We start from the raw sequence: 15,787 nt of genomic DNA, 5'->3' as shown, positions 1-15,787 counted from the left end.
ACATGAGATATAAACTATAAATGATCACATGAAAGAGGAAAAGCATAAACAGTTCAAAGTTGAAACGATAACAACTCAGATTTTTCATCACAAAACAAAATAGCACATTAACTTTGAGCCAATGACATGTTAAAATATGTACTTACCTCCTAGCTTAAACTCATTTAGCTGAGGATGTCCATTAAAATCTCCACAAAGGCCACATGTTTTGTACCTGTATTCATCTCCAAGTTCAACCTTCAACCAAAAAGATCAATCAATGCTGTACAATGTGCATTTAAACATACACCATATAGTCTGCCCTGACACTTTATTATTCAGACTGTGAAGACTTTAGAAATCACAATCATCCAGAGCAATTTTCAATTATGAGAGAAACTGCAGTCATTTCACTTCAATGTAATACCACTGTACCAATACAAAAGCAAATTATGTTATAAGTATGTTAAGCTGCTCATACAGATTCAAGTTAAGAGTTGGTGAAAAATTATCTAAGGATTGAAAGAATTCTGCAATAACTTTGCAGGTTGTTAAATTGGTTATTGTTTAAAATATGATGCAGAGATGCCGGCGTTGGACTCGGGTAAACACAGTAAGAAGTCTCACAACACCAGGTTAGAGTCCAACATGTTTATTTGATAGTAATCTTACAAGCTTTCGGAAATGGTGTTCCTTTGTGTGGAAGGTTCTGATCAGAGAAGGGCATATAAAGTCACACGAGTGAAACTTGTTTCCTATTTTGCTCGCTATGTGCTGGGGTGGTCTTTAAAAATCCACCCAAATTGTTGATTTACTTAGTTGATAGCAGGAGGGGCAAATCAAAGGCTGTGTCAGCGATGTAACCTGAAACCTTAGCCTGCCTTCTGTTTCTTCAAATTCCCCCACGATATGACAGAAACAGCCAACACCATTGCTGGCTGCCTTAACACCACTTTTCCCAGCCAAAATCTGTCTTTGTCAATATCAGAGAGAATACTACTAATAATTACAGCTTTGATTCATGTTAGACAAAGGTGTCTGCAAGTTTCATTTTAAACTTTGCCTACATGGTAATTTAAGTTGTATTGAGAGCAAAAGGAGTGTGTGGCAACCCAAGCACCCCATCTACCCAATCCTTCAAGAGCCATACTCTTCACCTGTGACAAGAGACTGTCGGTCATGTATTAGACTTCTCAGTTGTTTGAGACTTAACTTTTCATGTGGAAGAAAGTCAACTTTGATTGTAAGGAACTGCTCAAGAAGAGGTGACACATTAACACAACCTGTGAAACAATAACCAAAACAGAAAATGCTGGAAAATCTCAGCAGGCCTGGCAGCATCTATAAGGAGCAAAAAGAGCTGATGTTGAATCCAGATGACCCTATGTAAAGGCATAGAAAGTGGGAGATATTTATACTGGGAATGAAAGATGAGTCATAGCCACAAAACAAGGAGAAAGACTAAGAAGTGCCTCTCTAAGGTAGTCCTTAGAGAGAACAGAAATTGTGAAGGGCCAAATGGCAGAGAAACTGAAATCGGAGGGCAAGCTATGACAGATCAAGATGTGGCGAGAAGGGGGAGATGGATGGGAGAGAGGTAAAATTGAGAAAAAGGCGGAAAAGGGAAGCAAAGAGGGAAAAATGGTAAGAAAGGGACGATGAAAAAGGAGGGAAAGCTTGGGGGAAAATAAAATATAAAGAATAACAATAAGAAAGGTTGAGAACAGTTAAAAATTAAATATATTGAAAACAAAGGGGCCGAGGGGGGCGTTAGAGTTAATCATCTGAAGCTGTTGAATTCAATGTTGAGGCCGTAAAGCTGTAAAGTGCCTAGCCGGAAGATGGGATATGTTCCTTCAGTTTGCATTCAGCATAGCCAAGGATAGACATGTGGACATGGGAGTAGGATTGTGTGTTAAAATGGCAAGCAACTATGCACAGTCCGAAGGTGCTCAGCAAAGCGATCCGGTTGCCAGAATACCACTGTGAAACGGCGGTGTTCTGTTGGCATGGCTAGGTACCTGAGAGATTGTATAGGAGTCTGAATGCATGTGGCAATCTAGGTCAGTGGAATACTGAAATGAAGTTGAAATCCTGTGTGTGGATCCTGGGTGAAGGCACACAAGAGAAAGCCTTCTGTAGAAGATTCCAAAGTGGAGTTCGGAAACCCTTGTGGAGTTCAGATCCTGCTAATGTTGCATTAGTTATCCTGTCTTCTGTCTGCTTGAAGGTTCTGTGGTTTATTTTTGACATTCCATCTTAGGCCCCACTAATAGTAACAAGCACCAGGTCTGTTACCCAAATAAAGGGATCTTGACAGGTATGCACATGGGCACTTCACACAGCATAAACCCTGCAGTGTTCCCTGTAGTGGGTACATACCACATGAAAGTCAGAAGGGTACTTTTCTATCATCTATCTGAACTGCACACAATGTCTGAAAGTTAGTTTGCACCACATGTCCAGGGAGGTAGATGCAAGTTTATACTGCAAGAATTTTGCAATGAATACCTCACAGCCACCCTCATGCACTATGTGAGCACCAGAACACTGAGCCCAGTCTGCCACATGCAGCCACCAATGGCCTGTGGTATCAGGGGTCCGTATCTCAGGGGGCTGAGCATCCAGAGAGGCAGCTTTGTGCCTCACACCAGCGACCATGCAACTGCACTGAGGGTACAGAAGGCATCATATTGCATCACGTGAAGGAAGGGGTCAGCCGGGTGGGAGACCATTGGCGACCAGGAGGTGGCATGGACAGTGCCGTAGCCACCAAAGTAATGATGTAGTAGTGAACAGCAGCCAACTGAGGTGGCACATGGCAGTGGGGATTGTGCAAGGATGTCAGCTAACAGAATCATGAGGACACAGATGCTGGGAGAAATTCATGGGCCCGGGTGGAGAAACTTAAGTGCACCAATGATATAAATGCTGTGGCTACATCATGGATTTTGACACCATCCAGGCCAAAGCAGTTCATAGAATCTCAAAATCCCTACAGTGCAGAAAGAGGCCATTGGGCCCATCAAGGCTGCACCTACAATAATCCCACCCAGGCCCAATCCCTGTAACCCTATGCATTTACCCTGCTAATCTTCCTGACACTAAGGGACAATTTAGCGTGGCCAATCCACCTCACCTGCACATCTTTGGACTGTGGAGAAAACCAGAGCACTGGGAGGAAACTTAAGCAGACACAAGGAGAGCATGCAAACTTCACACAGCCAACTTGAGGCCAGAATTGAACCTGGGTCCCTGGTGCTGTGAGGTAGCAGTGCTAGCTACTGTGCCACTGTGCCACTTAATGATGAAGAGGGTTGATTCAAGGGTCACTTGATCAGTAACCCTGCAAAATCCTACAGTAGATATACAGCAAGCAGCTGAAGGGAATGGGAAGAGAAAGAAGGTAGTGCTTTTAGAAGGCACATGGAGTCTGAGTTGTGTTCCACAATGCCATAATACTTGTTCCAATGATTCAAGCAAAATACTATGCATTTATGGGAATAGAACACTGAATAAGATGAGGAATACTGGTTTTCTGATCAGCATATATATGCCCACCAGAAGAAATCCATAGGCTGCAGATCATTTTTGGTGTTTGGCTGCTAGGTACAACAGGCATTATTGATTCAGCTGCCCACAACCTATTGACTTCAATGGAACTGAAAATGAGGACAGATGTAAAGGACAGTTGAATCTGTTGCCTGTTTTACACAAAATCACCCAGTCAAAATTGCCCATGTAGTTTTAATGTAATAATGACAATAATTTTAATCCACTAATTTGAGCAAACCTTATCCATTAACACTGAACGTCAAACTTTACAGGAGGCATTTATTTTTAATCATACCTTGATGTTTAATGAGCAAAACAAAAAAGACATACCATTATATAGTTTATGAAATTCCAGACAACAACAAGATCAAAGCCTTTCTGCTTCGCAATCAGTTTTAAGCTGCTTCCAAATGACTTGATCTGTATTCCATTTAAATTATACGGTATCTGAACATAGCTGTTAAGTAAAGGAAATTGTGTATTAAACAAAAAAAAATTAAACAAGAATTAAACATATGCTACTTCTAAACTTATGTTAATAATTTGTAACCAAATTTCCTCAAGTTAATTAAGAACATTTGTTCATATATCTTTTCACTTATTGATTTGAACCATAATTCTGGAAACTTCTGGAAATATAATTGGCTTGATGACAACAAACACAAGGTGCAGGCGCAGTTCTGGTTATACACAATTCCAATCTTGACTTCAAGATAACAGATATATATTCTTCTGGTGAGGAACATAGAACATAGAACATTACAGCACAATGCAGGTCCTTCGGCCCTCGATGTTGCGCCAACCTGTGAAACCAATCTAAAGCCCATCTAACTTACACTATTCCAATATCATTCATATGTTTATCCAATGACCATTCAATGTTGACGAGTCCACTACTGTTGCAGGCAGGGCATTCCACTCTCTTACTACTCTTTGAATAAAGGTCCTACCTCTGACATCTGTCCTGTATCTATCACCCCTTAATTTAACGTTACGTCCCCTTGCTCTAGTCATCTCCATCCAATGGAAAAGGCTCTCACTGGCCACCCTATCTAATCGTCTGATCATCTTATATGCCTCTATTAATTCACCTCTTAACCTTCTTCTCTCTAATGAAAACTGTCTCAAGTCCCGCAGCCTTTCCTTATACGACCTTCCCACTATACCAGCAACATCCTGGTAAATCTCCTCTGCACCTTCCCAATGTTTCCATATCTTTCCTATAATGCGGCGACCAGAACTGTGCACAATACTCCAAGTGAGGCCGCACCAGAGTTTTGTACAGCTGCAACATGATCCCATGGTTCCGAAACTCAATCCCTCTATCGTTAAAGGCTAACACAACGTATGTCTTCCTAACAACCCTATCAACCTGGGTGCCAACTTTCAGGGATCTATGCACACAGACACTGAGAACTCCCTGCTCATTCACACTACCAAGTATCTTACCATTAGCCCAGTACTCTGTATTCCTGTTACTCTTTCCAAGTGAATCACTTCACACTTTTCCGCATTAAACTCCATTAGCCACTTCTCAGCCCAGCTCTGCAGTTTATCTATGTCCCTCTGTAACCTGCAACAGCCTCCCGCACTTTCCACAACTCCACCGACTTTAGTGTCATCCACAAATTTACTAACTCATCCTCCTACGCCCTCATTCAGGTCATTTATAAAAATGACAAACAGCAGTGGCACCAAAACAGATCCTTGCGGAAAACCACTAGTAACTGAATTCCAGGATGAACATTTCCCATCAACCATCAGCCTGTCTTCTTGCAGCTAGCCAATTTCTGATCCAAACCACTAAATCACCCTCAATCCCATGCCTCAGTATCTTGTGCAATAGCTTACCGTGGGGAACCTTATCAAACATTTTACTGAAATCCATATACACTACATCAACTGCTTTACCTTCATTCACCTCTTTGGTCACCTTCTCAAAGAAATCAATAAGGTTTGTGAGGTACAACCTACCCTTCACAAAACTGTGCTGACTATCCCTAATCAAATTATTCCTTTCTAGGTGATTATAAATCCTATCTCTTATAATCCTTTCCAAACATTTGCCCACAACAGAAGTGAGGCTCACTGGTCTATAATTACCAAGGTTGTCTCTACTCCCCTTCTTGAACAAGGGGACAACATTTGCTATCCTCCAGTCTTCTAGCACTATTCCTGTAGACAATGACGACATAAAGATCAAAGCCAAAGGCTCTGCAATCTCCTCCCTAGCCTCCCAGAGAATCCTAGGATAAATCCCATCCGGCCCAGGGGACTTATCTATTTTCATACTTTCCAGAATTGCTAACACCTCTTCCTTATGAACCTCAATTCCGCCTAGTCTAATAGCCTGTATTCCAATATTCTCCTGAGGAAAAGATAGAACAGAAGGAAAAGTTGTCAAAAGGAAATCCTTGCTGCTTGTAAGAGAGCTTTCAACAGAGTAACTAATTTAACTTGATTTTGGCTACTATTCTCAAAGAGCCAAACCTACTAACTCTAAATGGTATTTTCTTTGTCTGAAACTCCAAATTACTTAAATTTACTTGTATACATGCAGCATATATGCAGTCAGCTGCAAGTATTAGAGCAAAGGGATTTTAAAACTCGCCCTAAAACTCTAAACTCAAAGCAGATGTCCTGAAGACGAGATAAGAGCATATAGTTGGTGAACACAATATGGAGTTGAAAGAGAATATTGATAATTTAAATTCAACAAGCTTGTCTCTATTAGCTGAAATTTATAATGGCAGCCAATTACCTGGCTGAAACAGAGGGCAGATGTGCCTCAAACTGCACCAATTATCAAAACAGTTGAGTTATTCTTGGGACTTTAATTAGAGAATTAACACAGTTGTAAAAAAAAGTAAATGCATGGTACTTGAACCACGAATGGAACACAATTAATTTCTGCAATTAAGAGGTTGAACTGAGGGCCAAGTCAACAACATTGAATCAGGCATACAAAATGCAATAATTAGTACAAGTGGGTGAAAACAAGTAGATTTACAAGTAGATATACAAGTAGATTTAATTATTCAGAATAATTCTAGTTTCCTTCAATGAAAAGATATTCAAACATACCCATTGTCATTGACCATTATATGTGCATTCTCAATTATGATTGAAGTGCCCCAGATGTTGATTGAGATTCTCTTAATATATCCATGGTCGTCTCTGCGAATCTGAATATTGAAGCCTCCTAAGTTTCCTGAACAGTCACTGACAAAGATGTAGTTGCAAGTTGATGAAAAGTCATAAATGAAATTGTCAAAGGTTTTGAAATGTTCAGAACCCCATGTGGTACATGTCGCTTTTGTAGGAGCTGTGAAGAAACATGTTGAAAATTGTTACTGATCAGGGTATTATAAATTTCCATTCTTAAAATGCAATATTTTAATGATTCAGGAGAACAACATATTCATTTCCTCTGTATATTCTGAAGGTACTGACTCGTGCTAAGTGTTTGACTAGAAGCCTTCTGATATGATACCTAATTAGCCACTCATTTCATTTTTATGCAAGTTAGATTTTCATATATTGGTTAGCCTACTTACTTTGCTAACAAGGTTAACCACTTTGCTAGCATGTGTCTAGTCAAGGACAGCATCAACTATATACAAATCAGAATCACCCCAGTTAAGAGGCATATAGTAACCCAGCTCTGAGAGCAATAGCAGTGCCCCCACCATCATCCACCTGAGGCTGAGTGTTGGACCTCCAGCTAGGATCAGTGAATAAGTGTAACATCCCCTGGTCAATTTGGTTCAGCAGTATTTCAGGCAGTGTCAACCCGCTGGGGCACACGGAGAAGGTGAATCAGATCAGCTCTGAGCTTTAGTTTGAATAAATGGTTTCGCCTTCGTTAATTGATTAAGCAGCACAGTGGTTAGCACTGCTGCCTCACAGCGCCAGGGACTCGGGTTCAATTCCCACATTCGGTGACTGTGTGAAGTTTGCACATTCTCCACTTGCCTGCATGAGTTTACTCCAGGTCTGTCATATTTCCTCCCACAGGCCAAAGATATGCAGGTTAGATGCATTGGCCATGCTAAACTTCCCCTTAGAGTCTCAAGACTATAGGTTAAGGGGATTACCGGGTCAAATACATGGAGTCATGGGGATAGGGCCTGGATGAAATGCTCTTCTACAGAGGAAGTGCAGACGTAATGGGCTGAATGGCCACCTTCTGAAATGTAAGGATTGTATGATGGTGTGATTCAGATCTTTGCTGAAGTGATTCCTTCTTGCTATTTTTTCTCTGATATTAAAATAAGCACAGTGTGTAAGGTGGATTGGCCATGCTAAACTGTCCCTTGGTGTCTAAAGGTGCAATATTGGTATAACACCTCTGACATTATCCATAGAATTCTTACAGTGCAGAAGGAGGCCATTTGGCCCATCAAGACTGCACCAACCCTCTGAAACAGTACTCAACATAAGCCCATTCCCTCTACACTGTAAACCTGCGCATTGATCATGGCAATCCACTTAACCTGCACATCTTTGGGCTATGGGGAGAATGTGCAAACTCCACACAGAGAACCACCGAAGGCCAGAAACCAACCCAAATTCCTGGCATTGTGAGGCAGCAGTACTAACAACTATGCCATCATGCCACCCCATCTAATTTATTTATTTTACAGGGGTCTTGTCAAACATATGACCCGTACGCCACAATCTAGCCTGTAGATTTTGATTAAAACGTAGGCAAGTAAGATTGACAGAACTGCAAGGTCCTCCAATCACAAGATGTTTCTCTTCCACATTTGCTGCTGATAAATCACAGATGCGATTGGAGGAGCAGCATGACAATGCATGTCCAAAGTGTATACTCTCTCTTGCCCTCGCACCCTAAAGAACAGCAGTCAAGATGGCAGGACATCCTGGGATCTCAGGAGAGTAGCTGGGTCACTGCAACCACATCTGCTTGGCATCCCTGTATAGGGCAAATGGATCTTCCAAAACAGCAGAGTGATGAATTGCAACTATGCATCTTTAAAGCCATTCTGAATCCTTCCTCTTTAGTAAAATATCCAAACCTTATGGGCAGGATTTTTCCGCTGCACTCATCCCAAAACCGGAAAATCCCACCTGAGGTTAACAGACCTTTTTATAGTCTGTGTGCGCCCGCTACAATCCCTGAGGTGGGCAGGACAGAAAGATTCTGCAAATATCTGAAGGGAGAATGAGTGAACCTATGTGAGTGAGTGTGTCTGTATGAATCTTTGTGAGACCTTACGAGTGAATCTGTGTCCGAATGACCGAGCAAGTTTGTGAGTGAATGGCTTGGATTTCCATCTTTGAAGCAGGTAGGGGTAATTGGAAAGATCCCCAACTCAGCCCGTCCACCTTTTTTTTGATTTGATTTATTATTGTCACATGTACCAGCATACACTGAAAAGTGTTACTTATTGCGCCCTACACAGGCAAAACATACCATTCATAAAGAAGGAAATGAGAGAGTGCAGAATGTAGTGTTACAATCATAGCTAAGGTGTAGAGAAAGATCAACTTAATGCAAGATAGGTGCATTCAAAAGTCTGATTGCAGCAGGGAAGAAACTGTTCCTCAGTTGGTTGGTAGGTGACCTCAGATTTCTGTACCTTTCTCCAGATGGAGAAAGGTGAACGAGAGGATGTCTGGGCGCATTGGATTCTTAATTATGCTGGCTGCTTTGCCGAGGCAGCAGGAATTATAGACAGAGTCAATGGATGGGAGGCTGGTTTGCGTGATGGATTGGGCTACATTCACGACCTTTTGTAGTTTCTTGTGGCCTTGGGCAGAACAGGAGCCATACCAGCTATGATACAACCAGAAAGAATGCTTTCTATGGTGCATCTGTGAAAGTTGATGAAAGTCGTAGCTGACATGCCAAATTTCCTTAGTCTTCTGAAAAAGTAAAGGTGTGGGTGGGCTTTCTATATTGTCTATAGAAATGCCAGCATGGAGGGATCAGGACAGGTTGTTGGTAACCTGGACACCTGAAGACTTGAAGCTCTGGACCTTTTCTACTTTGTCCCCATTGGTGTAGACAGGGACATGTTCTCCTTTACACTTCCTGAAGTCGATGACAATCTCCTTCATTTTGTTGACATTGAGGGAGATATTATTGTGGCCACAGCAATTCAACAGATTCTCGATCTCATTCCTGTACTTCAGGAGAAAGTGCACATAAAGCCAAGTGTAGGCTGGACAGAGGCTAGCTGACTGGAAAAGAAGTGCAGAGATAGTCCTTCACCCTGCCTTCACTGACAAATTACTATCCTTGCCCCATTCTTTCCACTTCATGCCACCACCAGGGCCCTTTATGCCTCCTAGAGTAAGCTTTGTTCTTCTATTCATTTATTTCCACTATGCACCTTATATCAAGCTTAGTCCTTCTACCCTGCTTCCATATCCTCCCACACCAATGTCAAATTATGACACTTCCATGCCCACTGAGCATGGTGGCACAGTGGTTAACAGTGCTGCCTCACAGCACCAGGGACCTGGGTTCAATTCTGGCCTTGCATGACTGTGTGGAGTTTGCACATTCTCCCTTGTCTGTGGGTTTCATCCGGGTGCTCCAGGTTGCTCCCACAGTCCAAAGATGTGCAGATTAAATGGATTGACCATGTTAAATTCTATGATTCTGTGACCCACTGAACACTTTCTAGAACCAGTGAACAAATGTGTTATAAAAAAGTTTTGAAAAGAAGTAATCCATTGATAACTTTCTCTGACATTTGAAAAGAGAAGTCTGCACGACAAGCTTTTTTTTATTCTTTCATGGGTTGTGGGCATTGCTGGCAAGGGCAGTATTTGCTGCCCTACCCCAACTGCCCTTTTGTGCGGGTCTCGAAATCAGGATTTCCTTCCTTGACGGACATGAGAGGACCACATGGGTTTCTAACAAGCCAATATAATTTCATGGTCACTGTCAGAGGAACTAGTTTTATGTTTCAGATATATGCCAGGGTCCTCCCAATGTTTGAGAAAATGGAAATGATATCTACTGATTTTTTTTATCATACTGAGCAGACTGAATCTTCAACACTAAGCACTGCAGAGTTACTCAGCGTAATTCATTCTGGAAGGTGTTAGGTGGAGCCTATTCCCTCTGGAGAGGCAGGTAGCATGATACTCAACTGGCCACTGTACATGCGCCGATCTCCGCTTTGACAGATCAGCGCATGTGTAGTGGCCCCCCCAACTGTTGGTGGCCTGATCACTGGTCTTCCCACCTGCTGGCCAGTCCCACAAACCTCCCCCCCGCCCAATCGCTGGCCTTCCGACACCCACCCCCACCCCAATTGCTGGAATCCCAACTCACCCTCTTCCTAAACCACTGGCCTCCAGGGCCAGACCTGATGCTCCCAGCCCACCAGTGATCTCTCTCTCCACCCCTGATGACCAGTCCCAAGCCCTCTCTCCCACACTGATGGCCAGCCTCATAAATCCCTCATTCTCTCCCTCACTGATCCTTTTGCAGAGCGGCAGTGGGTTCCACCCCACACACCCAAAATGTCCCCCTGTAGTTCCCTGTCCCCCCAGCTCTGCCCCCTGGGCACTGCCCAGTGCCCAGTGCCAGTTTGCCTCTTGGGCAACCCCCTTGCCCCAGACCTCAATGGCCTCTGCTCCCCTCAGGAGGTTTAGGTACCTGTTAGTGAGGAGAAGTCATTAACACTGCTAGAGGGAACCACTCCTGGCAGGGTGCTTTGGGGGTGGGGAGGGAATGGGAGTGGGAATGTATGCAGGCCCGGAAATACTGCTGAGTTTTGGCACTGATGGGATGATGCCAAAAAAAATCTTACCTTCGGAGACATGTGGAGACTGTGCCTGCTGACTACTAAAGAAGCGCAGTGGGCTGGGAGAATTGCCCCCATATGTTATCTTATTATTTCAAGGGTCACACATTTTGCTGGCTAGGCCACATTTATTACCTATTCCTAATTGCCTTCTTGAACTGTTATAGTACCTGTAGTGTAGGTACACCTACAGTGCTGTTGGGGAGTTCCAGCATTTTGATCTAGCCACATGAAGGAAGAGTAATATATTTCAAGTCAGGATGGTTGAGTGACTTGGCAGAGAGCTTCCAGGTAGTGGCATTCTCATTTGTCTGCTATCTTTGTCCTTCTAGATGGTAGTGACTGTGGGTTTGGATGGCACTGTTTTAGGAGTCTTGATGAGGTCCTGCAGTGCATCTTGTAGATGGTGCATACTGCTGCCTACTTTCATCAATGTTGGAGGAAGTGAATGGTTAGAATGTCGTAGATGCAGTGCCAATCAGATGGGCTACTTTGTTGAGGATGGAGTTAAGCTTCTGAATTTTGTTGAAGCTTCACTCATCCAGGCAATTGGAGAATATTCCATCACACTCCTAACACTTGTGCCTTGTAGATAGTAAACAGGTTTTGGGGAGTCAGGTACTGTGCTCTTCCCCACAGGATTCCCACTTGCTGACCTGCTCTTGTAATCATATGGCTAGTGCAATTCAGTTTCCGGTCAATGACAACCTTCAGGATGTTTATCGTGAGGGATTCAGTGATGGTAATGCTACTGAACGCCAAGGAGCGATTATTCAATTCTCTCTTGTTGGAGATGGTCACTGCACACCACAAATATTATTTGCCACTTGTCAGCCCAAGCCTGATATGGTCCAGATTTTGTTGCATTTGAACATGGACTGCTTCAGTATGTGAAAAGCCATGAATGGTGCTGAGCATTGCGCAGTCAGCAGCGAACATCCCTATTTCTGACTTAATGATGGAATTCTTGAAGCAGTTGAAGATGGTTGAGCCCAGGACACTATCCTAAAGAACTCTTGCAGTCAGGTCTAGCACCTTGAGATGACTAGTCTCCAACAATCACAACCGTTTTCTTTTTTGCCAGATATGACTGTACCAGGGTTGAGTTTTCCCGATTTTAGTTTTGCTCAGGCTCCCTGACGCCATACTCGATCAAAAGCAACGTTGGTGTCATGGGCAGTCACTCTTACTCTGGAATTCAGCACTTTTGTCCATGTTTGAATCAAGGCTGTAATGAAGCCAAGAGCTGAGTGATGCTGGTGGAACCTAAACTGAGTGTCAGTGAGCAGGTTATTGCTAAACAAGTGCCGCTTGTTGATTATCCCTTCATCAGTTTACAGATGATCAAGAATAGATTGATGGGGCAGTAATTGGCCAGGTTGGATTTGTCCTGCTGTTTGTACACTGTTCCACATTGTTGGGTAGATGCCAGTGTTGTAGCTGTACCAGAACAGCCTGGCTAGGAGTTGAGCAGATTCTCAAGCAGGAATTTTTGGTACAATTGCCAGAATATTGCCAGAGTTGATTGCCTTTGCATTACCCATTGCCTTCAACCATTTCTTGATATCACGTGGAGTGAATGAAATGGGCTAATTTTTGATTTGATTTGATTTATTATTGTCACGTATTAACACAGAGTGAAATGTACTGTTTCTTGTGTGCTGTACAGACAAATCATACTGTTCACAGAGAAGGAAACAAGAGGGTGCAGAGTGCAATGTTACAGTCATAGATAGGGTGTAGAAAAAGATCAACTTAATGCAAGGTAAGTCCATTCAAAAGTCCCACAACAGCAGAGAAGAAGCTGTTCTTACATTTGTTGGTACGTGACCTCAGACTTTTCTATCTTTTTCCCAAAGGAAGAAAGTGGAAGAGAGAATGTCTGGGGTGCATGGTGTCCTTAATTATGCTGTCTGCTTTGCTGAGGCAGTGGGAAGTGTAGACCGATTCAATGGATGGGAGGCTGGTTTTACAGAGATTGGGCTACATTCACATTGCTGTCTTGGGCAGAGCAGGAGCCATACCAAGCTGTGATATAACCAGAAAGAATGCTTTCGATGGTGCATCTGTATAAGTTGGTGAGAGCCGTAGCTGACATGCCAAATTTTCTCAGTCTTCTGTTGGTAGGCTTTCTTAACTATGGTGTTGGCACAGGGGGACCAGGACAGGTTGTTGGTGATCTGGACACCTAAAAACTTGAAGGTCTTGACCCTTTCTGCTTTGTCCCCATTGATGTAGATAGGGGCATCTTCTTCTTCATGTTTCCTGAAGTCGATGACAATCCCCTTCATTTTGTTGACGTTGAGGGAAAGATTATCATTGCCGCATCAGTTCACCAGGTCCTCTATTTCATTCATGAAGAATGATATTTGTGATACTGGGACCTTCAGACGGGACAGAGATGAATCATTCACCTGGCACTTCTGTCTGAGTATCGTAGCAAATATTTCAGATTTATCTTTTGCATGGATGTGCTGGGTTCCCCCATAATGGAGATGGGGACACTTGTCCATACACACAACTGCTACATGCACACACACACACGCACACACAATTACAATCCCATTTTCATATGATTCCCATCAAGGCCAGCCAGAATGTGTGCCATCACTGTTAGTTACACCCAACTTGGCCCTACCCCTTACTGGCGATATGGGCTAGGGGCCTAATCTGTCTCCCAAGCTCTGATTCTTAAACAAAAAGGCAAAAAAAGGCTTTAATGAGTTAGCTTTACTTCATGGCATTTTTTAAATGGTAATTTTTATTAATTTAAAAATGTATCCATGTATTGTTTTGACATTAATTTTATTTTGAAGTTCGTCTTTAATGTTGTTTCAAACCTTTTTTTCTGGAATTAGATCATTGATCCCTTGGGTGAGAAAAAAACTGAAGTGTGGCCCCTCACATAGAAAGATTGAACAATCCTGTTCTAAAAGAAACAGACCAGATAAATCACTAACTTTTAATAATTTTGTTTGTTTTAGAAACTGCCTATGGAAGACAATTCCTGCTCTGTTGCCAGAACTTCATCAGAAATTCTGTTTAACTGCGCAACCATGAATTCTACAAGTGAAATTCTGGAAGTGGAGCAAAATAATCCACAAAGAATTTCATCCTGAATGTGTGATTACTGAATTTGTCTTTATTAAACCAAGGACTTCAGTGTCGAGTGAACCTTTTTCTAATGTTATAATTGTAATTAATGATTCATTAAATAAATTGTCTGCAGATAAATGGAAAAAATTTCAACCTTTATTCCTTAGGGTTAATAATCACATAAGTTCTTCGTTCTTAACCTCAACTGATTGAAATCTGAGAAAGAAACAACGCTAACATTGTTCCTGGGGCTGCAATCTGCAGATGACAACACCACTGCCACTCTCTCAAAGAGAATCACCACGCCAAACTTGACACTTTTGTGGAAGCGTGCTAAAAAGTTGATCTCAACCTCAATCTCAAAAAGACTCAAGTCCTTTACCAAGCCGCTCCAGGCGAGATACGTTCTCTCCCTCCATTACGACCAATGGAAAGCATTCCCAAATGTGGAACATTTCCCTATCCAAGGAGCCTCATCTAATATTGATATTGACATGGAGATCTAACATCGTACATAATCTGTGAGCACTGCCTTTGTACATCTGTTGACTACGTATAAATGCCACCTCAAGAGCCTGCAGGGGTACAATCAGTGCTACCTGAGATAGATTTTCTGCATCAGCTGGGAGGGCAGATGTACTAACATCAGCATCCTTGAAGGAGTCGAAAGGACCAGCATCGGGGTTATGATCAACCAAAACTAATTTCGCTGGGTCAGGAACATAACTAGGATGCCAAAGGTTCTGACCACCTAAGCAAACCTTCTTCGTCCAACTGAAGAAAGGCACCCAAGCAAGCGGAGCACAAAGAAAGAGCTTCAAAGATGCTGAAAGGGTTAATAATCACAAAATTTAAAAATCACAAACTGCTATGAGAAAAACCAGAAATCTTTTTAAAAATCTTCACAGATTAGCACCAAGACCTTAAGTCTGATAGAATTCAGTAAATCAGACATCTGGACCTGGGAGGAGGAGTGATAAACACAGACACAAACTGGATAATCAATGATAACTTGTAACAATGACAAATTAAGTCAGCTAACATGATTAAGTCTTCATGCCGATTGGATATTATAATTAAGCAGACATGTAATGATTGTGATTGGTTTAATATATGTACCTTACGAATAACCTTAACCAATTTCTATGAATGGATAGCGATAACTCCAATATCTTAATTGGTAAATGCTAATCACTTGCAATCAAATTTGAAACTATAGCTGCTAATGTATTCCAGAATTCTATGAGGATGTATCTAGCGCGGTGGATAGAGGAGAGCTGGTGGATGTGGTGTTTCTTGATTTTCAGGAGGCGTTTGATAAGGTGCCGCACAAGAGGTTATTACAAAAGGTCAGGGGGCATGGAGTT

General features: G+C 42.4%; 1 protein-coding gene across 1 annotated transcript in view; it reads right to left on the bottom strand.

The window, feature by feature from the left end:
* LOC145344349 (mucin-6-like) overlaps nucleotides 1-14,839 on the bottom strand; it is a 185,967-nt gene extending 171,128 nt beyond the window's left edge. The window contains exons 1-5 of the mRNA XM_080191478.1: nucleotides 14,803-14,839; nucleotides 6,619-6,859; nucleotides 3,865-3,991; nucleotides 2,491-2,649; nucleotides 147-237 (exon numbers count right to left, since the gene is read on the bottom strand). Of these exons, the coding sequence (XP_080047604.1) occupies nucleotides 147-237; nucleotides 2,491-2,649; nucleotides 3,865-3,991; nucleotides 6,619-6,859; nucleotides 14,803-14,839 (655 nt within the window). The remainder of the gene's footprint in view (nucleotides 1-146; nucleotides 238-2,490; nucleotides 2,650-3,864; nucleotides 3,992-6,618; nucleotides 6,860-14,802) is intronic.
* Nucleotides 14,840-15,787: the final 948 nt, after the last annotated feature.

The sequence above is a fragment of the Carcharhinus amblyrhynchos genome, chromosome 6 (genome assembly GCF_965287045.1).
Source record: "Carcharhinus amblyrhynchos chromosome 6, sCarAmb.v2.hapA, whole genome shotgun sequence".
NCBI classification, from domain to species: Eukaryota; Metazoa; Chordata; class Chondrichthyes; order Carcharhiniformes; family Carcharhinidae; genus Carcharhinus; species Carcharhinus amblyrhynchos.
This window is presented reverse-complemented; position numbering and strand designations above follow the sequence as displayed.